The sequence below is a fragment of the Bos mutus genome, chromosome 19 (genome assembly GCF_027580195.1).
Source record: "Bos mutus isolate GX-2022 chromosome 19, NWIPB_WYAK_1.1, whole genome shotgun sequence".
NCBI lineage: Eukaryota > Metazoa > Chordata > Mammalia > Artiodactyla > Bovidae > Bos > Bos mutus.
In genome coordinates, this window is record NC_091635.1 from 39,695,032 (window position 1) to 39,721,169 (window position 26,138).

A 26,138-nucleotide genomic window follows, 5' to 3' on the forward strand; every position below is an offset into this window, starting at 1 on the left:
GGTATTCCTGTCCCCAAACGCCTAGTGGGAGCCACACACAGGACTGTCCAGCCAGGCCTTTTAATTTATTTTCTGGACCCAAACCACAGACCTACACCACGAAGACCTGGGTCAGTGGGGCCGGGCTGGACACACAGCGCCCTTCTCAGATTATGCAAAGGCAGCCTCTCTCTCCTCTCCTCTCTGAACAGCTCTCTCTAGCTTGTATCTGGTGGTTTTTATTATCTTCATACATGAAAAAATCCCAGGCACTTCCAACTCCCCAGGATGCTAGAACCCATGCAGGGTGTAAAATGAAGGAGACAGGGAAGGTGATGATGAAGCAGGAGAGACGATGCTGGGCACAGGACTGCGAGGGAAGTTCACAGGCCCTTAGCGACTGTTTACCAGGAGCGCGGGGAGGGAGGGGGTGCTGGGCGAGTGTGCTGGGATTTCACGGGCCGCACATAGCAGGACTGTGTGTGTGGGCACACACGTGTGTGTGTGTGTGTGTGAGTCTGTGTGGCTATTGCTGAGATGGGGCTGGTCCTTCTGGTAGAGACAGCTTAAATATATAGTCTGAGAGCTGGTATACCACCTGCCGGAAATCTCTGCACAGAGTCTCATCCCCCTGGATTTAGGACAGTGACATAGGAAAGCTTGAAGAGCACAGACGCTCTGTCCCGGCCCCCCTCGCCCCACCCTACTCGTAGGGAAACCAAGGCCCAGGGAGGAAGAAGGACTTCCAAAAAAGTAAAGTTTTCTGACCCAGGGGCCCCATTAAGACAGAGGAGCTCAGGACTTCCCTGGTGGTCAGTGGTTAAGACTCTGTGCTCTCAACGCAGGGGGCCCGGTTTGGATCCTTGGTTGGGGAACTAGATTCCATGTGCTGGAATGAAGGTTTCTCATGTTTCAAGGAAGATCGGAGATCCCATGTGCCACAACTAAGATGAGATGCAGCCAAATTAAACAACAACACGATCCCTGAGTCTGGAGATCCCCTGGAGAAGGGAATGGCAACCCACTCCAGTATTCTTGCCTGGAAAATCCCATGGACAGAGAAGCCTGGTGGGCTACAGTCCAAGGGGTTGAAAAGGAGTCAGATACGACTCCCTCACCCCTCCCCTCACAAAAACCACAGGGGCTCTGCAAGGCCTGACCTCTGAAGTTCTTATTGACGAGGCCCTGGGGGTGACGGTGGTGGGTCACCTCCACAGAAAGCACAGAACCACTGTGGGCAGGATTTGCGGAGTCCGATCAGGAGGAGGGACCCACAGACATGGTCTGGTCAGGCTCCTGCCTTCCTCTGGTCAGGTGAAGGGGCGGTGAGTGAGGCGGGCTGGATGTGAGAACTCTCCACTTCTACGGAGATGTGTGCCTGCTTTTTTTGGCAACAGGTCTAACTTCTAGTCTCTCGCTTTCACAGGAATGTAGAAACAAGAACGATTTCACTTTCTTTGGATTAGCCCACCAAGGGCGATGATCAAAGAGCATGAGAGATGGACTTCCCTGGTGGCACAGTGGATAAGAAGCTGCCTGCCAATGCAGGGGACACAGGTTCGATTCCTGGTCCGGGAAGATCCCACATGCTGCGGAGCAACTAAGTCTGTGTACCACAACTACTGAGCCTGTGCTCTAGAGCCCGAGAGCCGTAACCACTAAGCCCGTGTGCCACGACTCCTGAAGCCCGCCCGCCCACCTGCCCTAGAACCAGCAAGCCACAACTCCTGAGCCCGCTTGCCTAGGGCCTGTGCTCTGCAGCAAGAGGAGCCACCACAATGAGAAGCCCACATCCTGCTTTCTCTAATTAGAAAACCCATATGCAGCAACGAAGACCCAGCGCAGCAATTAAAAAACAAAATAACAGTACCAACTATCTTAAAAAAAAAAAGCATGAGAGACAGTAGGGAGGGGTGGCGACTGGGGCAAACCAGAGACTGCAGGGTCTGTGTGAAGGGGGAAACTGCCACTTAGCCTGTCCAACTTATCCAGGGAGGGGCAGAATGGCCAGACCTTCTGATTTTCAAAAAAGAAGCCAGAACTCTATATTCTTTTCATGAGAATTCTCTACCTTTTAAAAAATGTTGTCAATGAATTTAAAGCAGTGAGTCAGGGGGAGTCACTGTTCCACCAGTTTGCGACCTACAATACCAGCAAATGTCCAAGCCGCCCAGGACAGACGGCACCTCGCCTCCAAGCACAGAAGCCCTCCTGCTCTGCTCTGCCTGCTTCTCTGAGCCTCGGCCAGCCTGCCTCCCCCACCCCCCTGCACACAACACGCGTTCCCAGCTGCTCTGAAGGCTGCAGGGAGTCCATGCACCATGTCCAGGCTGATGTGACAGAAACAGCAAGTCCTGAATCTGCTGGGGAAACACTGGGGATGATTAGGGGTGGGGAGAGGGCAGCAAAGCGCCCCCAAGGAGCTTCCAAAATACGAATTTCTCAGGAACAGAGAAAGAAGGAAGGCAGCATAGCAACAACTGGCTCTGGGCAGTGAGCAATCCTGTCTGAAAATAAAACAGTTTACAATCCACAACCGTGGCTCATTAAGAATGAATGGGTCTACCGGTATAAATAGCACGCTGCGTTAAGAAGTCAGGAAACAGCATATGCGTTTGATGGAAAAACGGCTGCCGCGAAACTGTTTATTAGCTCAGCCGGCTACAGCTCTGTGTTAATGAGACAGAGGTCTCAAGTTCAAAGCTGAGTGGCTGCCTCGATCTTGGGCCATAGAATGTGTCTCCATTCCCCCAGTCCGGGTCACAACATGGGGGTCTAGCTCTGGATACATAGTAACAAGCCTACAGTAAGCTTCTCCTAGTGTCTGAGCTGTAGTATCCCTAGTGAAATATCCAGCCTCTGTTTGAATGCTCCCAGTAACAAGGAGCTCACTGTCCTGTAAGATACAAAACACCCAACTCTGTGGTTCAATGGCCATTGAGCAACAGAGACTCATTTCCCCTTGCTCTGTTCCAGCTCTGCTTGTGGGGAAAACAGCCTCAAATTGGGCCTCACTGGCCACACCATCTGTAACATCTGACAGGATACAGGCTAGATGCATAAACAGCAGCCTGAGCAGAAGGGAGCTGGGCCAGTCACATCCTCCCCCAGTGTGGACACGGGGCCCTGAGAGTGGGAGCAGAGGCTGAGACTGCAGGGTGTGCAGACTTGCAGTCGTGTCCAACTGCTGGGCAGCAGAGGCTGGGGAATGGAGCTGATCTCAGTGTTCCCTGAGAAGCAGAGGCAGCTGCTACTCTTGAGTTCTAGCACCACAGGCCTGGAAAGACCTTCCTGTCCACCCCTGCTTCTGGAAGACCTTCCTGTCCACCCCTGCTTCTGGAAGACCTTCCTCAGCAGCTGCCAGCAATGCCTGAGTTGAGCTTTCCTTTGTTGTCTCTGTTCTCAACAGCCCAAAACCCTCGAACCAAGTCCAGGAGTGGAAAGCCAGTGCATGTGGCAGGAGTGTGGGCTGGGACTTAGGAGCCTGGAGCCCATGTGACCTTGGGCAGATGTCCCCCTCCTCATCCATCACTCAGAGTCAATTTCATGTCCATAACTGCCCCATAGGCTGTTCTGAGCATCAGAGGAGATAATGGCCGTGAGTCAAGGAGCCCTGGCTGAGGCCAACACATCACCCATGACTCGGCTTCTCCAGGGGAACAGGAGATGGCGGTGAGAGGGCGGAAAGATTGGCTAAGGGGTCATTCCGGAAGGGTGGCCCCAGGCAAAACATTTGTGGTTGAGCTGAATCAGACCACTCAACCCAAACAACCCCAAAGCTTGCTTTCCCTGGACCGCAAACACAGAACACAGTTTAGAATTCTAAAAAAATTTGTTTAAAATCTAGCAAACCAATGAAGTGATAAGGAAACTCTGATTTTTCTTAAAACTACCCAACTGGAACAAATCTGAAGCTCAATGTACTTTCCCAGAACAGACCTTGAAGGGAACGCATGTGTCATTCTGTTCAATTCCATCCAGGAAGGCTGTGGTCTGCTCAGGGGAATGATGAGCGGGTGGGAGGGCTCTTGCAGAGGGTCCTGGGAGGCATTGTGACCCAGGCCTCAGCAGAGAGGGGAAAGAGAGTTTGCCTCATGGCCACTGGGAGCTCAGGCACCTGTCGGTTCACCTGGGGCTTTTCGGGGTTTAGGGAGGCGGGCAGAGTGGAAAGGCCACCCTGATCTGGCCAGGCCACAGGGGAGTGATGAAAGCTTTAGGTGATGGGGCCCTGGCCCCAGGAGAGGTGAACACAGCAGAATCTCACTGATCCAGGGGTTGGTGCCCTAGGGCCTCGGCTCTCCAACCCCCATCTTGGAAGAGCACACACATCCAAAAAAACCCTCAGAGCAAGCACTGTATGGACTGGAGACTTGGCTTCCCTGGTGTCTCAGAGGGTAAAGATTCTGCCTCCAAAGCGAAAGACTTGGTTCCTGGGTTGGGAAGATCCCCTGGAGGAGGGCATAGCAACCCACTCCGGTATTCTTGCCTGGAGAATCCCATGGACAGAGGAGCCTGGCGGGCTACAGTCCATAGGGTCTCAAAGAGTCAGACATGACTGAGTGACGAACACTTACTTACGTGGGGCTTCAGCTCCATCCCCACCCCATCTCAGGTGTCCAGTAACTGCTGGGAAATGTGGGCAGAGCAACCGCAGAGCAGACCCAGGGCAGTGCTGTCTCCCAGTCACACACTGGGGGATGAAGACAAGCCCCATCACATTAAGTATTCTCAGCACTGGAGGTAGAGACGTGCAAAATCCTATCTGAGAAAAACTGCCACACTTAATGACTTCGGTCAGATCAATTCAGCTCTCCATCAATAGGGAATCAGGCTCCTCTAGCACAAGTACCAGCCTGCTTCTATTATGATGCAAGGTTGCAGAAGCAAAAAGCTTAATTTTCTAGCCTCTTCTTTTTTTTCTTTTCTTTATAGTGATGGCTGGAACTGTAGCAACCATCTTGTGACCACGAGGGAAAGAGCAAGACTTACAAAGACATCTGTCCTGACATAACTGAGCTGCTGAACCAAAGCCTCAGCTGCTTCCTCTGAGCTTTCCCGTATACAAGAAAAAAAAGAAAGTAATCCCTTATTTCCCAAATATGCCAGATTAATATCCCCATTCCCAGCAACTATCTTTCCATACATTGCCCAAAAGTGAGAATCCAGTTGAAAGGAAAGAAGCCTTCAAAAGATGTGGCCCAACTCTAAAGGGATTAAGACCCAAGAGCCCACAGTACCATTTACATATTGTATTTCACAGAGGAACAAAGGGATCTGGGATGCACAAAAACTGACAATATTTTATTGCTGCCATAAACTTGGAACAATGACCTGCCAAGGGAAAGTAGCATGGTGCCCACACCCCAGCTGGATAGATCAGGTGGGAGGGTGGAGCCCTGCCCCCAGAGACAGCCAGGTCAGACCCAGGGCCAGTCACAGGGGAACTCAGGTCACACTGTTTCCCATCCCATCCTGGAGAAAGGGTGAATGTCCTGCTATCAGTAAGCTTGTATGGGGCTCGCCAAGGGGTTCTGCAGGCAAGTCCTTGACCAAAATCAACACCCAGTGTCGGGGGGAGGGAGGGCGTAGCAACCCAGGGAGTCAGCCCACCTGTCCTGAGGCACCAGCGCTCTACCAGCTCTGAGTTTAACGCAGAGGAAAGAAACACTTCATATCTTTCTCTGACACATCCTTTGTGTTATTTTTAACATTTAGACCTTTAATCTGTCTGCAGTGTGTTTCTGGGTACACACAGAATGGGATGGGAATCTAATTATGCTCGCCCTGCTTGTTAAATAAACCAGTTATTTTCCCACTGAAATGAAAAGCTACCTATCTTCAGCTTCCATACATCCTTAGCTCTGTTATTTTTCTATTCTGATCCACTTATCTATATAAAATAGATACTCTATTTATTCTGGTAACAATACCACACCGTTTCTCTTGATTATAGTAATCTACCTTTTGGTTATAGTAACGCTTTAAAAAATTGAAGTATAGCTGACTTACAATGTTTCTGGTATATAGCAAAGTGATTATATATACTTTTTCAGATTCTTTTCCATTATAGGGTGTTACAAGTGTGCTATACAGTAGGTCCTTGTTTATCTATTTATCTTGAAGGACTGGGCCCAGGTAGCAGACGAACACCAGCGCCAACCCAGTCCCACCTCTTGCTTCTCTCGCAAGCCTTGTGATTGTCCAAGGAGCTTATTTTATTTTCAGTAGCTCCCAGTGTTTGAGGGTGTGCCAAGACCTGTTAGTGCTCCAGTGGAGAGGATCAGTGAGCACCTAGATTCAGGCTGATTGGAAGGCAGACCCGCAGGCAGCAGCTTTTAGTATGCAAATAAGTCCCGAGGGATTGCCAGCAAAAGGTCCCGCCGGCCACCAGAGCCACGGGGTGGAGGCGGTGGGGGAGGTGCCTGCTGGCTTTAGTAAGGCAGACAGAGCACAGGAAGTGTCAAGTGGACCTTGGAGACAGCAGTTGGCCGGAAAAGGAGCTAAGAGCTAGCAGTGTGTATCTTTTAAACCCAAATCCCCAAATTATCCCTCCCCACCTTTTCCCCTTTGGTAAGCACACGTTTGTTTTTTATGTCTGAGAGTCCATTTCTGTTTCGTAAATAAGTTTACTTGTACCGTTTTTTAGATTCTACATATAAGTGATGTTGTAAGATATTTGTTTGGCTTCATTTAGAACGATAATCTCTAAGTCTATCCATATTGCTGCAAAGTCTTTAAGGTTTGGTAATATTCCACTCTATGGCCTTCGATAAGATTCCGTAATTTTCTCTATGTTTGAGCTATAGTCTTTAAAAATTTGTTTCTTGACATTTTACAATTTTTGTTGCAATTATGAGTGGATTTTTCCATTTCTACTTCTAATAAGTATGGTTTAAATTTGTTGATTTTTTTACAGCAAATAGTTCACACCAACACGTGCGCAATAATTCGGTGTAAACTATTGATTTACTTTCTGTCCTGTCACTTTCCACTCGTCTTATTAATGCCAGTGGGTTGTTTTTGTAGATTATCTTGGTTTTCTTGTATACAGTCACATCATCTACAAATAAGATAATTTTTTCTCTTTTTTGGCCGCACCCTGTAGCTTGCAGGATCTTAGTTCCCCAACCAGGATGGAACCCACGCCCCCTGCAGTGGAACTGAGGAGTCCTAACCAGGGAATTCCCGAGAATTTTTTCTTTTCCAATAGTAACAAGTAATTTTATTTTCTTACCTTATTACTTTAGTTAAATACTACAAAATACTGTTGAATGATGGTGATGATGGAGGTATTTTTGACTCGTTCTTTGACAGAACATGGCTTCAGTGCTTTATCAGTTAATTTGATACTTGGTGCTACATTTCTGCTTTTTGGGTAATTTTTGTCATATTTAAGTATATCTTTGTATTCTCACATTATTTAAACTTTTTATTTAGCAATTTTTTTAACCTTAGAGAGAAAGATGTTTAAAAAATAAGCTAGAAAACCTATGAGCCACACACACACACAAAGACATACTTGACTTCACAAAAATGAAAAGAAATTGGTTTTAAATGGTAAAATACAATATATGTGGAATCCAGAAAAATGGTACTGATGAACCTATTTGTAGGACAGCGATAGGGATGCCGACGGAGAGAGCAAAGCTGTGGACTCAGCAGAGGAAGGAGAGGGTGGGGGGAATCGAGAGTAGCATAGAAACTCTACACTACCAGATAGGAAGACAGCCGGCGGGGATTCACTGCAGGAAGGGAGCTCCACCCAGGACTCTGCGACAGCCTAGAGGGGTGCGATGGGCTGGGAGGTGGGAGGGACACTGAAGAAGGAGGGGACAGGGCTGCTTCAGGTCAATGTAAGGCAGGAACATTCTAAAGCAACTATCCTCCAACTAAAAATAAATAAAAAAAAAAAAGAATGAAAAAAAATGGCAAAATACTATAAGTAAAGACTAAAGTCAAACAAAATGTAAAGTCAAGGAGAAAAATATTTGCAACTCATTTAATATCCCTAAGGACTATCTATTAATACAAATCAGTAAGAGGAAATAAACAATAAAAAATGAGCGATGAGTTTAAATAGCCCATTAAAAAAAAGGAAGCTTAAATATCAATAAATTATAAAGATATGAAGAAATAGTCAAATGTAGAAATTTTAAAAATGCAATATCATTTTTCATCTAGTATATTGGTCAAAATGATAAACACCAGTAATATTTATGGCAGGCAAGGATGTAGATATAAATGAGCACAAAAGGCTATCATTTTCAGAATATAGTCTGGTAATGTCTATTGAAAATTAAAACACACAATTTGTTTTGGGATACCTGCCCCATGGAAATAGAACCATCATATATACATAAGGACGTTTCAGTATTGCTCACAGAGGCAAAAAGCCAGAAATCATCTGAATGCCCATCAATAGGTGAATAATTAAATCACAATATATAATATGATAGGATTTTATTCAGCCATTAAAAAGGATACAGTAAAATCTATATCTATTGACCTGGAGGGATGCCCATGATATTCTTTTAAGTGAGAAAAAAACCAGCTTGCAGAGTTATGGGTAAGAGCCTATTTTTGTTGTTAAAAACAAAACAAAAAATAACCCTATAGCAAGTATATGCTGGTAGGGACAGGGAGAAAGGGGTTTGGAGATGATGGCAGGCAGAACAGATTTTAATTTTTCATCGACTTTTGAATTGTTTACACTTGTTAAAAATATATCAGGTCTGCTCATGTATTTAAAAATTAACAAAGAAAATTTGAAGGAGGAAGAAAAGGAAGCTGCCTCAGAAACATCAATACATTTCACTTGATTGCTCTGTGGATTGCAAAGTTCATGGCTTCTGTCTATCGATTCCCCTTTCTCCTCCAAGTGAAGTGCACTGGGGTCGGGGAGACATAAGTGCACCAGTCCCAAAGCAGAGAGACAGACAGACAGAGGGGAGAGAGTGTTAGGGAGGGAGGGTCAGAGAGAGGGAGCTGGTGTCACCTCCACATCAGGGAGCAGGGACTGGGGCGGGAGGGGATGCTGTCTTTGGGGACCCCAGACACAAGAGCCCCGGAAGAGGGCTGCCTCAGGTGGCCAAGGTGGTTTTCACTGCCTCCAAGTGTCTCCAAAGAATTGATGTTTTCAAACTGTGGTGCTGGAGAAGACTCTTGAGAGTCCCTTAGATAGCAAGGAGATCAAACTAGTCAATCCTAAAGGAAAGCAATCCCAAATATTCATTGGAAGGACTGTTACTGAAGCTGAAGCTCCAGTACTTTGGCCATCTGATGGGAAGAGCCAAAGACCCTGATGCTGGGAAAGTTTGAGGGCAAAAGGAGAAGGGATCGACAGAGGATGAGACAGCTGGATGGACTCAATGGACATGAACCTGAGCATACTCTGGGAGATGGTGAAGGGCAGGGAAGCCTGGGTGCTACGAAGGCCAGGCTTAGCAGACAGGCTCCAATCTGGACCACAGCCTGCAGCTCGGTCCTAGCCCGCTGCCTGGCACCCAGCATCACTGACGATGGGGCTGCAGGTGGCCGCTTTCCTATACGCTTACGGTCTGGGAGCCTGGGGGGTTTCTTACCTGGTCTGCGGAGGGAGACCAAGTTCATACTGGAGTAGAGGGGTGACCTCCACGTTGCCTGGCCTGGCTTTGCTGCAAACTCAGTTAATAAGGGATGCCAGATCCAAGTGTGTGGGCTGCTGGCCTCCTCGCCCACATAATTAAAAGGCCATCTGTGTGTCTGTGTGGCTGAGGAGAAGACAAGAGAAGGTCTTGCCCTTCTCCAGGGATGTGTGTGTTTGTGTGTGTGTGCACATGTGCACGTATGTGCCACACCAGGGCTGGAGCAGACAGGGCAGAGAGTCCCCTTTGGGGCAAGGTCTCAGGGCCTCTCCTCCTCAATCTAGGGGAAGCAACATTCCAGGCCTGCACTCTCCACAGCCATGTCTCTTTTCTTGGTCATACAGACACACCCGCCTGGGCTGGGGCAGGAGAAAGCCCCAGCGCTGAGGGTGGAAAAGGAACTCCTCTCTGCCTGCCCACTGTCCCCTGCCTGCCCAGGCCCCACCTGCACTCGCCGTGGTCCCCATCAGGACTCATCTGTGGCAGCAGTGGGCAGTGATGGCAGGGAAGGCCAACTCATGGGAATTAAAAATGCAAACAGAGTCCAGGAGAATTAGCCAGGAGGGCAGGCTGCAAAAAACCAAGTGATACTGATAAAAAAATGTCTGGAGAACAGAGGCTGAGCTGTTAATGCTGATTATGTCTGGAAAGGCTGACCTCCAGGGGATTTTTACCTTGTAAATTATACTATTTGACAACTCTCAAAATTGTATAATAAACATGCCTTACTTTTGTAACAAGACAATCAAAGTCCAAACGACATGAAGACAAATGCCACGTCATAATTCAAAGACAGAGATGTTCGAGAGCCACTCAAAAGCAGCTGCCACATCCACTAACTTGGGTCCATCGCCCCCAAGGTCAGGATAATCCCTCATCCCTCTGGTTACCGTGTCTCCTGTAGGACCTCAGACCCTGAGTCTTGGGCTAGAACTCGGGCACCTCCAGGCACAAGGAGCCAGAGCCCAAAGGGCAGGACCTCACCTTTCCTTCCCAACTTTGCCACACCCAACTGAGACAATCCCTCCCCTTCTCTGGGCCTCGGCTACTCATCTATAAAATAGGGCTACAAAATAGCTGCCCTGTCCACTTCTGGAACCTGTTGTGAGACCAGGAGCTTTGAAAATAAAATTGCAAACACTAAAACATCATGCAAGGAGTAGAGAGCCATCCACCATGCCTGGCACTGTCGTCATGACCCACGATGGTGGCCATTCCCCTTCTGATGGTGGCCTCTTAGGGCACACCCTCATCAGGCCACCACAAACACCAAGGGCCCTGGCACGCTAGCTCTTTGCGTTTCAGGACCAGGGAAGCCAGGCACCCCTTTCTCTGAGACATAAGACAAGTGATGAGAAGAGATGGTACACATCTGCCTTAGAAAGATGCATTTTCATCCTTTGCAAGAAACCTCAACTGACATCACATTTCTTCACACATCCACAGCGCTGTTCACAGCAGCCCTGCCCCCAAATTCGTGCTTGGTTGTGACACGGCCCGCTGGGGCCCCTCCCAACTGGAAGCAAGCACCCTGCTAAGGTCCAGCTGCCCACGTGGTGCAGATAGAGCTGAGGGCACAGACAGGGATGCAGACCAGTGTGAGCTGCATGGGGGTGTGGTGGGCACTGCCTGGCACCCGAGGCAGCGCTCGGCTGGTTGATGAGCCGAATGTTGGCTGCTGTCCCAGGAGAGGGGGTGATGGGGACCTTACCTCTCCCTCGGGCCCAGGTATAGACGCGGCTGGTCTCAGTGCTTCTGGGCTCTTGCTCTGCTGGCTCCACGGGCAATGGTCGGAAGGAGGGGTGATCGGCCTGGCCGGGGATCTTCAGGGGCAGGATGAACTTGGGGATCCCTTTGTAGAACCAGGCCCCCGACCTCTTCCAGACCTGGTAGGGGGAGACATCGGCTCAGAGCACAGGATACAGAGCACCCTTTCCTGTGCCATGCGCCCCCTACCCCCGAGCCAGCCCTCCCTCCCAGATGGTGCGCTTGAAGCCATTGCCTCCCTCCTGCCAGCCCCTTCCCCTCGAGATTTCTGGGCAGGGACACAAGAGGCGGGAGGAAGAGCCGGGCTGGCCACAGCCTGGTATTGGCTGTGGTTTTGGAGAGCTTCCTGGGAGGCGGTCATCCCTGTGCAGGGCACAGACTGGCCGGAGCTCAGAGCGAGCCACAGATTAGAATTCAGAGCAGAGACTGCAGTGAGGTCCCAGAACCCTTAACATCTGCTTCAAGTGCTCCATAATCTCTTTCCTGATGAAGGAAATGCCTTCAGGGTATTTGTAAGAAGAGTAGGAATGTGTGAAAGAAGGCCGTGACCTTTTCCGAGAAGAGGAACCTTGGTGCGGGGGTCAGAGCAGCCGTGCTGGGTTTGAATCCTGGATCTGTTGCCCCGTAGCCTGGAGATCTGGATGCATTGACCGCCCCCCCCTCCCCCCCGACTCCCAGTTTCATCTTCGGTAGGTGGGAGGCAGGAGCAGTGCTGGCTCCCAGGGCGGCCAAGAGGGTCAGGCTCACGTGTGAATGTAAATCCCCACAACCCGGGGCCGGGCACAGAGCAGCCACTCGATAGACATGGTGCCCACAACCCTCACGGTCACCCTCCTCCTCTCATCTGACGAACGTGCAACCAGGGGATCAAGAGGGACAACTTCTCATCAGAAGACCAGGACTTCCCTGGTGGTCCAGTGGTTAAGAATCCGCGTGCCAGTGCAGGGGACATGGGTTCGATCCCTGGTCCAGTAAGATCCCACATGCCGTGGGACAACTAAGCCCACTCGCCGTAACTACTGAGCCTGCACACCTGGAGCCTGTGCTCCACAAGAGAAGCCACCGCAAGGAGAAGCCCGAGCCCTGGAACTGGGGAGGAGCCCCCGCGCGCCATAACTAGAGAAAGCCCGTTCACAGCGTTGTTAACCTGGCGCAGTCAAAAATAAATAATAGTAATTAAAAAAAAAAAAAGAAGACCAGAGTCTGCCCTCATTCTCTGGACGACAGCGTTTCCCACTCCCTGACCCTCTGCACCACCCTGCTTCTGTGGGGTGTTAGCAGGGGCTGGGCCAAAAAAAAAAAAACACAACAAAATAAAGACGAGTCCCTGATCATGAACCACATACTGTACAGTGGGAAGTACTCAAGTAAACCAAGCTGTTACTGCAGGACTTCTCAGAGCCTTTAACACAATGATCTCCAACAGGACAAAAGGAGACACAGTGCTTCTCACGTGGAAGCTACCCAGCGAGTTTTCCTTCAGAAACTCAGTCCTAGTGATGGGTCTCCAAAACCTTGACTGTCGCACTTCCCGGTACAGCACTTGCCGTTCACTCGTGGATTGACGTGTGCCTATTTTTCCAAGTAGATGGCAGTCACCTCCTTATGCTCCAGAGTGACAGACACAGGACCTCGGAGTCCAAACCCTGTCCCAGTCACGAGTCACTCAGCCCTCCCTTCCAGCTTTCCTGTGCAGGAGGGCCTGTTTTGGGGTGTGGCTCTTGAATAACATAATAATGTTATGTTCTGTTCCCTGGTGGCTCAGATGGCAAAGAATACGCCTGAAATGCAGGAGACTGGGGTTCAATCCCTGGGTCAGGAAGATCCCCAGGAGAAGGAAATGGCAACCCACTCCAGTATGTTTGTCTAGAAAATCCCATGGACGGAGGAGCCTGGTGGGCTGCAGTCCAGGGGGTCACAGAGAGTGAGATGTAACTGAGCGACTAACACTGCACTTGAATAATACAGAACCCATCTAGTGGGATGAATGCTTCATGGAGCCACCTTAGAAAACTCCTTCTGATCCTCTCTCAGCCCTCCTACAATACGTATTTATTTCTTTGAACCAGTAATGTATGCACAAGATCTAAAATTCACAAAGTGTGAAATCAAAGTGTCTCCTCCCCCATTCCCAGAGGTGTCCAGTGATAACGGTTCCTTTAGGACACTCTATTATTATCCCCATTTTCCAGATGAGAAAACTGAGGTTTGGACAAGTTAAGCAACTTGCCCAACACCACTTCACCATTCTGTTGGCCTCTACTTCACACCAGAGGTCCTAGAGTCTCAACAGTCTAAAGATGTGCAGTAGGGGCTCTCTAAACTGTGGTTGTGAGTGATAAATCCTCAGTAGGTCACTCATCAGCATCGTGGACCCCAGAGGTCTGGACGCTTAGAGGGCAGGGAAGTGCCATAGAGGGAGAGGAGATAAAGACAAGCAGTCACTGTCAAGGCCACCCTCTTCCTGCAGAGCTGCTGCGTGGCTCCTGAGACCAGGTGGCCAAGCCCAAAAGGCCATGGGGAAGCTGGCGAGGGGCTTACCTGGCCTCCCTCTGCTAAGCAGAAGCCTGGGAGGGCATCCAACAGAGCTGGCATTGCCTGCCCTCCCCTGGCACCCAACCTATTGCCTCCACATGTGTGAGCCTCAGGGAGGCCGAGTGGGGCAAACCCTCTGTGACTGGTGGGGTCTGGGCAGGTGTAGGACCCGCATTGCACTGCCTCCCTAAACAGCCATGGTTGCTGCTTTGTCTTTTTTTATTTATATTATTCCTGAGAAATACATACAGAGCATGCAAAATTAGCATCTTCTCTCATAGCTCAATTGGTAAAGAATCCTCCTGCAATGCAGGAGACCCCTGTTTGATTCCTGGGACAGGAAGATCTGCTGCAGAAAGGATAGGCTACCCACCCCAGTATTCTTGGGCTTCCCTTGTGGCTCAGCTGGTAAAGAATCCACCTGCAATGCGGGAGACCTGGCTTCGATCCCTGGATTGGGAAGGTCCCCTGGAGAAGGGAAAGGCTACCCACTCCAGGATTCTGGCCTGGAGAATTCCATGGACTGCATAGTTCATGGGGTTGCAGAGTCAGACATGACTACGTGACTTTCACTCACTCAATCACTGGTAGCTCAGCTGGTAAAGAGTCTGCCTTCAATGAGGGAGACCTGGGTCCTATCCCTGGGTTGGGAAGATCCCCTGGAAAATGGCATGGCAATCCACTCCAATTCTTGCCCAGAGAATCCCCATGGACAGAGGAACCTGGCAGGCTACAGTCCATGGGGTTGCAGAGAGTCGGACATGACTTATCGACTAAACACAGCACAGCATGTGCAAAATTAGGACGATAACAAGAGAGCATAATGAAGACAGCCACACAGACAGAGCCCTGCTTAACACTGGGCTGTGAATCCTCTTACACCATTCCCTGGGCATATACCCAATTCAGTCTCCTCCCCACTCCTTCCTTCCTTTTTTGGGAGAATAAATCATGTAGATGCTATTCTATGATACTTAACTATTTATCATAGCAGTTGTTCTGTGTTAATACTGTAATGGTCTCTACATCAAACTATGGTTTGGATTTATTAAACTTAATGAAATCATCCTCCACCCCACCACTGATGAATGTTTAAATTGTTTCCTATTTTTCCCGCTTCTGAACAGCACTGCAACCAGTGCCCTGACACACCCATCAAGAGACAGGCTTCAGCTACTGCCTGAGGAAGTATTCCCAGGAGATGAACTGCTGGGTCAAAGGATGTGTGTTCATTAAGATGACACGTATTGTCAGCCTGCTCTCCAGGAAGAAAAGTCAGTTCCCCAGTGGGGCAGGACCCCATGCTATGGTGTAAATTTACCCTCTAAACCATTTCTAAGTATACAGTTCAGTAAGTTAAGGACATTCACACTGTTGGGTAGCTCATCTCCAAAACTCTTTCTATCTTGTAAAACTAAAACTTTACCCATGAAACAAGTCCCCATTCCCTTCTCCCTCTGGGCAAGGTGACCACTGTTCTACTTTCTAGGAATTAAGTGGAATCATACGGTATTTGTCTTTTTGAAGTACATACAGTATTTGGCTTATTTCACTGAGCATAACGCCCTCAGGGTTCATCAGTATGGGACTTCCTTCATTTCTGAGGCTGAATAATATTGTTTTATGTATATATCACATTTTCTTTATCCACTCATCCATCACCGGACACTGGGCTGCTTCCACCTTTTGGCAAGTCCTTTATTTTTTTATTTAACATTTTGTCTATACCACAAGGCATGTGGGAATCTTAGTTTGATCCCCGATCAGGGATCAAACCTGTGCCTCCTGCACTGGAAGCACAGAGTCTTAACCATTGGACAGCCAGGTAAGTCCCTTGGCTGGTCCTTTATTTTTATCTGTCTCTCCCACTAAAGTCTACCACTCAGTGGGGCGGCCCAGGGCACCTCTGCTCACTGTTGATCTTCAAGCTCCTAGAACACATCTGATACACAGTAGGTGCTCCACAAACACTGGCTGAACGACTGAACTGGCAGGTATGGGTTGCTCGCTGGAGCTTGTCCCAATCCATAAGGTCTGGCGCCTTCCTGGGGAAGTGGCCTGAGGGTTTCATCCAAGTTCTTGTAATTAATCAAGTGGATTTGCCACTTCGTATTTAAGAGGAATAAACAGGGAGTGCCTAGCAGGATGTGCCGGTGCACCTTCCTGACTCGTGACCTCCAGGGCACAAGGCAGCCACGTGCTCCCATTCTTTCCTCGAGTACCAGGGCGACCCACAGCCCCAGCTGCCCCTGCCTGCCCTGGCACATCACAGCCAGCAGGCCCCACACCATCAGCCTCACTTCCTGTTACAACAGTCTACCCTATCACCCACTTAAAAAACACTCATCAGTCAAACTCTTTTGGAAAACAGGATAAAGAGCATAGGATCCAAAAATATTAGATTGAATTGCATGAAACTGTTGATATTCAACCTATTTTTTTTTTGTACTCAACTATTTTTGACCTATAAAAACCCTTGCCAATTTCATACAATTCACCCCAATATTTATGTTCAGCAGGGGCCATGGCCCTACCAGTCTGCCAGGCCTGCAGTGCCTCCCTGGGGTCTAGTGGGCAGGTGAGTTCAGTTCACTGGGCTTCAGTCTGTCTGTTTCTGCTGCAGTCCCAGTGGAAGGCTGGATACTACCGAGATGGGCAGAGATCAGACAGACTGGCTGAGGATCCTGGACCAGCTAGAGGAGCAGCACTTTCTGATTCCCCCAGGCGGGAGGCGGGGTGGGGGTAGGTAGAGGAGGGGTGGTCAGATGAGAGCACACCGGTGCATCACCTGGTATGCGGGGCACATGATGTACAGGTGCATTCAAGACACTGTCCGGGTTTTGGAAAATGCCTTCTGCATGGGAGAGCTGGACTGGTAAGGGGTGGGGGATCCCAGTTCTGATCAGCCATCTCCCCTCCCCCCACACCAGCCCATGCCTGTCCTCACACTTTCTCTTTCCTCACTGCCCCGCCCCGCCCGCCCCCTGCAAAACACACCGAAGTAGCTTTTCATCAGGTGATTTCTGCTCTGTGCATCCAAGCCCATCACCCACAGTCAAGCATCAACATTTGACCCCCTCCCCAAGAACAGTGCTGGGAAGAGCGCTCCATGGAAATTAACCCCCGACCACCAGGTCTCGGGCCACAGATGGGGCAAGCCTTTGCTTTCTAGAGAAGCCATGAGATTCTGCAGAATCCTGCTCTGTTCCTCACGTGTCATTCACTGTGATAAAGGCAGCAAAACACCCAGCCTTGGAAATGCCATTTAATGAGGAAAGACCCACACAGCCCCCATGGCACTTGCAGGAAGTCGGGGTAGGGGTGGGTGGCCTCCGCCTTAAATCCGCCCCACGCACTGCTTAGCGTTCTGAGCTCTTCTTCGAGGCGTTCATTCCGATTTCAGCTCACGGCCAAGCTGACTGCAGATACTGGTGGATATTAGCCAAGCTGTTCCCAGGGAATTTTAATCACCAGGATAACAATCGCTCATCATCGGCATTTCCTAAAGGGCTCTGGCTGGAGAAGGTGGTAATTGACAGACCCTGTTGGACAGGAGGGCAGGCCTGGGAGAAGATGAGAGGGCAAGGCGGCCTACAACCTCTGACCCTGTCCACTGCTCTGCCTTCCCGGTGTTACTGCCTCTCTCCACCTCCCAAGCAACTCAAGAGTGCGCCTATGTGAACTCAGGTGAGGTGTCCACACTCTGCCCGTCACCCCATGGATCGGAGCAGGGGGACCGTCTGTGGCCTTTGACATGCCGTTCCTTCCACCTGGAGCGTCCTTCATCCTCAGCTCCAAGAGGCAGGGACAATTTGCCATGGGAGCCTTCTGGGACATTCTGTGCAGAATCAGGGCGCCTCTGCTGCCATAGCCCTTCATCCAGCTCAGGAGCTCGGGCTGTTCTAGAGCGGGCTGTGCTGGAACCATCACACCCCCGCCCCATTCCCTGGACCCAGCAGGGAGCCTGTGCTGACTGAGGGACTGAATGAACAAACCAAGAAAGCAAAGCAAAGGAACTGTCCCCAGGGGACAGAGCGTGGGACTCTGCCTTCAGGGAAGACCATGTTCTGTTTGCTTAACAAGCTCCAGTCTTGAAAAGCCACATGAAATGGCCCATTATTGGATGGCTCTCAAAGGGTCAACCCACCCTGGCAGGGAGACAGTACAGCCCTGCCTACCCTATTACCTGAACAAAAACATGCACGCACACACGCGTGTGTGCACACACATACACATTCTCCCTACCCCATTGCCTAAACACACACACACACACACACCGTCCCTATCCCATTACCTGAACGAAAACACACACACACAGACACACACACACACAGCGCTGACCTCTCGGGAGCTCTAAAAGGCAACCTAGACTCTACAGCAAGGCCAGTAAGACCCCAGACCTCAGCATCCCCTTCATCCCCAGCCCAGTTTCCAGCCTCCTCTCTCCCCCACAGAGAGACAGCCGACACAGCCAGGCCTACTCCCGGACCACACTAAGCTGTCTCATGCTTCCAGACCTTTTTACAAGTAGATCCTTCCTCCTTCCCTGGGCTGGGATAATGAAATCCAGCCTTTAGGAAACTCCTTTTATCCAGAAGCTTCCACAGCACCGTGGAGGCCTCTCACCGCAGTGCTCACACACTGTCGGGAATGCTATCACACGCAAGATGCCTAACAGACACACATCAGCTGAGACTCCTGAACGGGTGTCCAAATTTCAAGGCTTTAATAACTCAGGTTACTTATGAGACGCACGGAATCTTAGAGGGTGCTATGGGCTGAACTGTGCCCTATCCCCAAATTCACAAGTTGAAGCCATAACCTCCAAAGTGATGATATTTAAAGATGAGGACCTTTGGGAGGTAACTGGGTTCAGATGAGGTCATAAAGGTGGGGCTCTCGTGATGGAATTTTTTAACTTTTTATTTTATATTGAAAGTGAAAGTTGCTCAGTCGTGTCTGATTCTTTGCGACCCCACGGACTATGCAGTCCATGGCATTCTCCAGGCCAGAATACTGGAGTGGGTAGCCTTTCCCTTCTCCAGGGGATCTTCCCAACCCAGGGATTGAACCCAGGTCTCCCGCATTGCAGGTGGATTCTTTACCAGCTAAGCCACAGGGGAAGCCCATTTTATATTGGAGTACAGTCAATTAACAATGTTGTGATAATTTCAGATGGACAGCAAAGGGACTCAGTCATACATAAACATGTATCCATTCTCCTCCCAAACTCTCCCCTCCCATCTAGGTTGCCACATAACATCATGATTAATGTCCTAGAGAAGCCAGCGCAATGAGAAGCCAAAGCACTACAACTAAGGAGCAGCCCCCACTTGCTGCAACTAGAGAAAGCCTGTGGACAGCAGCGAAGACCCAGCATGGCTGAAAATAAATTAATTAATTAAAAAAACTAAAAAAGCTTTATAATTGAATATATGGCAGGAAAAAATGAAAAGTAAAATAGTCATGCATGCTAAGTCATTTCAGTTGTGTCTGACTCTTTGTGATCCTATGGAATGTAGCCTGCCAGCCTCCTCTGCCCACATACTCATAAAATCATTTAGTTATAAATTTCAAATAAGATCACCAAAGCTTCCAGAAAGAAAAAAAAAAAAAAGGTCTCCTACAAGGAAACCAGAATTAGAGTGGCATCAGACTTATCATCGGATGCCATTGATCGGATCATTGATGCCACTGGATGCTTAAAGATTATGCATCTAGAATTCTACCAGTCGAATATCAACCAAACAAAAGAACAGGAGAGACGTTGTTAGAGTTTTGAGGACTCCAGTTTTCCTGTGCACACTCCCTTTTTAAGAAGTTACTTCAGGATGAAAGTGAAAGTCACTCAGTCGTGTCTGACTCTTTTCGACTCCATGGACTGTATAGTCCACAGAATTCTCCAGGGCAGAATACTGGAGTGGGTAGCCTTTCCCTTCTCCAGGGGATCTTCCCAACCCAGGGATTGAACCCAGGTCTCCGGTATAGCAGGTGGATTCTTTACCAGCTGAGCCACAAGGGAAGCCCAAGAATACTGGAGTGGGTAGCCCATCCCTTCTCCAGCGGATCTTCCCGACCCAGGAATCGAACTGGGGTACTTCAGGATGGGCTCCAGCAAAACACAAGGGGAAAAACAAGAAAGAGGAAGATAAAATCCTGGAACAGTATCTTCAACTTAGGAAGTGAGTCAAAGGGAAATGCCTTGAAGACAGCTCTCAGTAAGTAGCACAGGCTGGAGCTGGAAAAGGGTCTGGCGGGGTTTCTGACAGGAAAAGGGAAGGTAAAGTCAAGAAGCTGCATAAAAAGACACAGAGTTTCATTATTCTTTTATCAGTGAGAAAAAAGGTTAATAAAAAAACTTCAGGAAAAACTAAAAATCATACCAGAAAGTCATGGTCCAAATATTTAGTAACTCAAAATGTGACATGGTGTTAAGACATGAAGAGTTAAAAAGAAATCATTTGATCATGGTACTAGGAACATTTTCCTTTGGATGGTCCAGGTATCATAAATTATCAAAATGTGGGGGCTTCCCTGATGGTGCAGGCTCCGTGATCCCAATACAGAAGGCACTGGTTCGATCCCCTAGTTGGGGAAGATCCCACAAGCTGTGCGGCTTGGCCACAAGAAAAATAAATAAATAAATAAAAGGAGAATGTTAAAAAATAAAAATAAAAGAACAACAACAGTATTTTGTGTAAAAAGTCATGGCAGGAGCCAGTACGTGAACTAACGCAAGTGGTCTGTATGTGATGGGCTGGGTGAGGGAGGTGACTATCTGGCCCTGCCTTTCTCCAGCATAAGCCCGTCAGCACAACTGAATTTTTAAAAAAGCACAGGCAGGTATTACTTTGATTTAAATTGACGTGTAACAGATTGGTAATTGGATGTCAATGTTATTAAATCCCTGGGCTGCTTGGCAGGTGGACACATGGGGAGTCAGAACACTCTATGGCTGGTATATTGAATCTGGATGTGCTTAAGGGAGAAAAGCTGATAGAAAAGGAAAGCAGTAATTAAAATTTTTTGTAGCGGAGCAAGATGGGAAGGCTTTGTCAAGTTATGGTTAGTTTGAAAATACCAGTATGAGTTCTCAACACTGACCTTTATACCCCTGCAGAAAGACAAGCTCCCTCTCCAATGTCACTGCCCCCACCTCACCTCCAGGAGTCAGAATTCTGACAATGAGAAAACCCTGGGCAGCGTTTTAAAGGGAACCAGGGCTTCCCTGAAAACGGCAACCCACTCCAGTATTCTTTCTTGCTTGGAGAATCCCAGGGACGGCGGAGCCTGGTGAGCTGCCGTCTATGGGGTCGCACAGAGTCGGACACGACTGAAGTGACTTAGCAGCAGCAGCAGCAGGGCTTCCCTGATAGCCTCAGTTGGTAAAGAATCTGGCTGCAATGAAGATGTTGTTTCGATTCCTGAATCATGAAGATCTGCTGGAGAAGGGATAGGCTACCCACTCCAGTATTCTTAGGCTTCCTTTGTGGCTCAATTAGTATAGAATCTGCCTGCAATGTGGTAGACCTGGGTTTGATCCCTGGGTTGGGAAGATCCCCTAGAGAAGGGAAAGGCTCCCCACTCCAGTATTCTGGCCTAGAGAATCCCATGGGCTGTATAGTCCATGGGGTTGCAAAGAGTTGGACTGAGTGACTTTCACTTCTCTTCAGGGCTTCCCAGCATAAAGGCAGGGAGAACTGGATCCCTTGGAAAACAGGAAGGGCCTGGGGCACCATGCTATTAGTTGGAAGACAGGCTGCTCTCAAGACTGCTGGGCAGCGCCCTCTGACCAGGTTTCAGTGATGATAAGCTGATTTTGGAAAGCCATGGTTACTGCTGAGGGCGACAAGCTGATATCGAGCAAGGCACACGAGATGTGCTAAGGTAATGTGCGCGTGTGTTTTCAGTATTATTTTACGCCAGAAACGCTGTCTGCCCAGTCAAACCAGGTTAAGACCACCCGACTTTACAGCTAGCTTTGTCGTTTAGTTGTTAAGTTGTATCCAACTCTTTCCAACCCTGCGGACTGTAGCCTGCCAGGCTCCTCTGTCCATGGGATTCTCCAGGCAAGAATGCTGGAGTGGGTTGCCATTTCCTTCTCCAGGGGATCTTCCTGACCCAGGGATCAAACCCATGTCTCCTGTGACTCCTGCATTGGCAGGTGGATACTTTACCACTGAGCCACTTGGGAAGCCCAAATAACTACCTTTATTGCTACCCTATTCAAGCGGGATGGTGACTCGGCATTTATATGTCATGTGTGGACTGTAGCATGGATGTGACTGTGTAGGTTTATTTCGGCTGAGGAGTGAGGGGCAGGATCAGGTTGCAAGCCCATGTTACACGTGTATAACCAGAGGCAGCCCACGGAAACGGCATCACTGCCATTCAATGTGCCGAGGATGACATCGCCTCCTGCCTCTATGATCAGAAGAGGGCTATGCTTCTCATCCCCCAAAAGTGTGTGAATCCTATTGGCAAAAATTGAAAACAGAGATGCGTCCAATCTGCCTAAAAAATGGCTCAAAAGTCTAGTTCATTTGACCAACAGACGAATTAAAATAAGCTCCAGGGACTTTCCTGGTGGTCCGGTGGCTAGGACTCTGCACTCCCAATGCAGGGGCCCTGGGTTGGATGCCTGGTCAGGGAACTAGATCCCACATGCCACGACTAAGACCGGGTGCAGCCAAATACAGTGCCAACGAACAACTGAGGTGTAGGGGAGAGTTAAGGGAGGCCTCTCCCAGGAGTATTTGCATATTTGCAATTTAAAGATTAACGCCTTAAAACATATCAGGGGTGTGTGTGTATGTGTGTGTATGTGCATATATGTGGGTGCTGGTGAGCCAGTGAGAAAGTCCCCACCAGCCCCCCACCCACCCTAGGCCCCCAGTCAGAGTGAACAAGCTCCTCCTGCCAGGAAAGTACAACCTCACCCTCCTGAGTGTTGTTAGTTGCCTTTCAGGCTCTGCCTACAGGGGCCAGGCCTGAGCCTCACCCAGAGAAATTAAGCTCCAGCAAAGCCAGAGAGCACACACCTGCCCCTTCTTCTACCTCCCCACCCACGTGAGCAGCTCCTTGCTCAGCCCTGGAGTGGGAGCCCTCCCCAGGGCCTGAGCAAATTTCCCCTTCATTTCAAGTGGGTTTTTGAGCAACCAGGTCAGCCTGGGTGGCAGGTAATTGTGAGCCTAGCGGAAAAGAAAAAAAAATGCAGCAAGAAGACATATTCTGAGGGTGCTATCTGTTTTCTTGACAGATAATTTAAACACCTTGGTTAGATTATTTCAGAACCAGAGGAAATGCCGTGGCTGCCATTAACCCCTGGTGAGGGGCTTGTGGAGGCGAGGTTTCCGCACAGTTACTGGTGAGGAACGTTTGCCAGCTCCAGAGGGAGGTGGCATCCAATAAGGGCTCGTGATGGTTGTGGAGCAAGTGCCCCGGAGTCAGAGAGGATGTCTGGGACAGGCAGGCCAACCTTCAGCTCTGGCCTCACCCTCTCCCCCGGCCCCCGGGGCACTTCCCCTCCCCCTCCTTTGCATCTCCCAGATCTGCAACATGGAAAGGGCCCTAGAAGTCACTGAGAACAGAGCCCCCTGTCTTCCTTCTCTTTCTGGTTCCAGAGAGACTGTGTTCTCCTTGGTCTAGGATGGTCTTGCAAGTTTAACAAATCCACAGGGAAGAATGACGCTTTCACCACTGCTCTTGTTGTTTCTGTTCAGCTGCTAAGTCGTGTCCGACTCTGTGTCCCCTTTGACTGCAGTACGCCAGGCTCCCCTGTCCTTCACCATCTCCCAGAGTTTGCTCAAATTCATGTCCATTGAGCCAGTGATGCCATCCAATCATCTCATCCTTTGTCGCCCCCTTCTCCTCCTGCTCTCAGTCTTTCCCAGCATCAGGATCTCTTCCAGTGAGTCTGGTTTTCATATCAGGTGTTGGAGCTTCAGCATCAGTCCTTCTAATGAATATTTGGGGTTGGTTTCCTTTAGGACTGACTAGTTTGATCTCCCCACAATTCAAGGGACTCTCAAGAGTCTTCTCCAGTGCCACAGTTTGAAAACATCAATTCTTTGGTGCTCAGGGTTCTTTATGGTTCAACTCTCACATTCATACATGACTACTGGAAAAACCATAGCTTTGACTAGATGGATCTCTGTCGGCAAAGTGATATCTCTGCTTTTTAATATGCTGTCTAGGTTTGTCATAGCTTTTCTTCCAAGGAACGAGCATCTTTGAATTTCATGGCTGCAATCACTGTCCACAGTGATTCTGGAGCCCAGGGAAATACAATCTGTCACTGCTTCCACTTTTTCCCTTCTATTTGCCATGAAGTGATGGCACCAGATGCCATGATCTTAACATTTATTTGACTGCACCCATCTTAGCTGTGTCATGCAGAATCTTTCATTGTGGTACACTGGCTTAGGTGCCCTGTGAAATCTTCCAGGACCAGGGATTGAACCCGAGGCCCCTGCATTGCAAGGCGGATTCTTAACCACTGGACCACCAGGGCAGTCCCTTCCACAACGGTTCTTAATTATTTGCTTTGCCAACATTGTCCACCCACCTCCTTTTACTCTTCATTTGCATGCAGCATGAAATCCCTTTGAATACCAAATATTTAACTATCTTCCCTGTTCCAGCACAGATCTGAGAGAGGGCAAGCGAGCCACGGTGGTGTTTGGCTCCAAAGCCAGCCTCTGTTCCCAGATGGAGTGGGCTGTGCATGGGAAATGAATAGGGCTGGAATCAGAAAATTGGACAGGCCAATTATACTCAACCAGGTCTTTTCAGAGGAGCTCCATGATTTTGATTCAATTCCCAGAACAACAAACATGCCGGTATGTAAACACAGTCTCAGAAACAGATTCTGAAGCCAACATGAAACAGTTTCTGGGCTGACCGCTACACAGTAGGGCTCATGGGTCTTCATGGGTGTGTGGTCTGAAATCACAGACACCTTCCTCGGTTATGGATTTGATTACTGCTTCATTTCCAGTCGGTCTTGTTCCTTCTTGGGGAAAACCTATCATTCTGAGGTTCCATCACCTTCTCTGTCTTCCAGATTCCTCATTGTCTCTGTTATTGTTTTTAGCTCTTTGTTTTTTTGTTTTATTCCCCCCTCTGCATCCTGGGAGATTTTAAAGGCTTTTCTCCATATCACTGATTCAAGCTGTTTTGGGTCTGATTTTTGGTGATCTCTCATTAACTTTTGGGTGTGTGCCTGTGAAATCTACCATACACATCAAAGTGTATGAAAACACAGTATGTTTCAAAGAACCACATTCAAGTAAACACCTGTGAACTCATTAGGAAATTAAATATGACCGGACCTGAGAAAGCCCTGTAGGCCGTCCCTGCGTTCCTTCCAAAAGTAACCACCATCTGGAATCTCGTGTGAAGCAATCTTTTGCTTTTCTATTTTTAAAAAACTGCTTATGTAAAATTTCTTTTTATTTATCTGTTTTTGGCTGCACTGGGTCTTCACTGCGAGGAGCAGGCTCTCTCTAGCTGCTGCAAGCAGGGCCCACTCTTGCGGGTAGTGCGCAGGCTTCTCACTGTGGCGGGTTCTCTTGCTGCACAGCACAGGCTCCAGGTGCACGGGCTTCAGTAGTTGCAGCAAGCGGGCTCAGTAGTTGTGGTGTATGGGCTTAGATGCCCTTTTGCATGTGGAATCTTCCAGGACCAGGGATTGAACCTGTGTTCCCGGCATTGGCAGGTGGATTCTTAACCACTGAACAGCCAGGGAAGTCCTTACTGTGCATTTATAAGTAACACATTTACTGTTACCTGTTTTTGAACAACATATTTTTGAGTCATTTGTGTATTTATTCTTTAGCGACTTGTTTTTTTCCTTTGCTCATTGGGTTTTTTCTTTCTAATATTTATTTATTTATTTTTTCTTTGGCTGTGCGTAGCTCAGCTGGTAAAGAATCTGCCCACAATGCTGGAGACCTGGGTTCGATCCCTGGGTTGGGAAGATCCCCTGGAGAAGGGAACAGCTACCCACTCCAGTATTCTGGCCTAGAGAATTCCATGGACTGTATAGTCCATGGGGTTGCAAAGAGTTGGACACGACTGAGTGACTTTCAGTTCACTTCAGGTCTTCGTTGCAGCATGTGGGATCTTTAATTGTGGGATGCGGGATTTTTTTTTTTTAATTGTGGCATCCAAACGCTTCATTTTGGCATGTGGGAACTAGTTCTCTGACCAGGGATCGAACCTGGGCCCCCT

At 48.8% G+C, this 26,138-nt stretch overlaps 1 protein-coding gene across 14 annotated transcripts in view; it reads right to left on the reverse strand.

The window, feature by feature from the left end:
- RPH3AL (rabphilin 3A like (without C2 domains)) overlaps positions 1-26,138 on the reverse strand; it is a 139,320-nt gene that overhangs the window by 14,096 nt on the left and 99,086 nt on the right. For all 14 annotated transcript variants that reach the window (XM_070390276.1, XM_070390286.1, XM_070390287.1 and 11 more), the window contains one exon: positions 11,314-11,488. In XM_070390276.1, the coding sequence (XP_070246377.1) occupies positions 11,314-11,488 (175 nt within the window). The remainder of the gene's footprint in view (positions 1-11,313; positions 11,489-26,138) is intronic.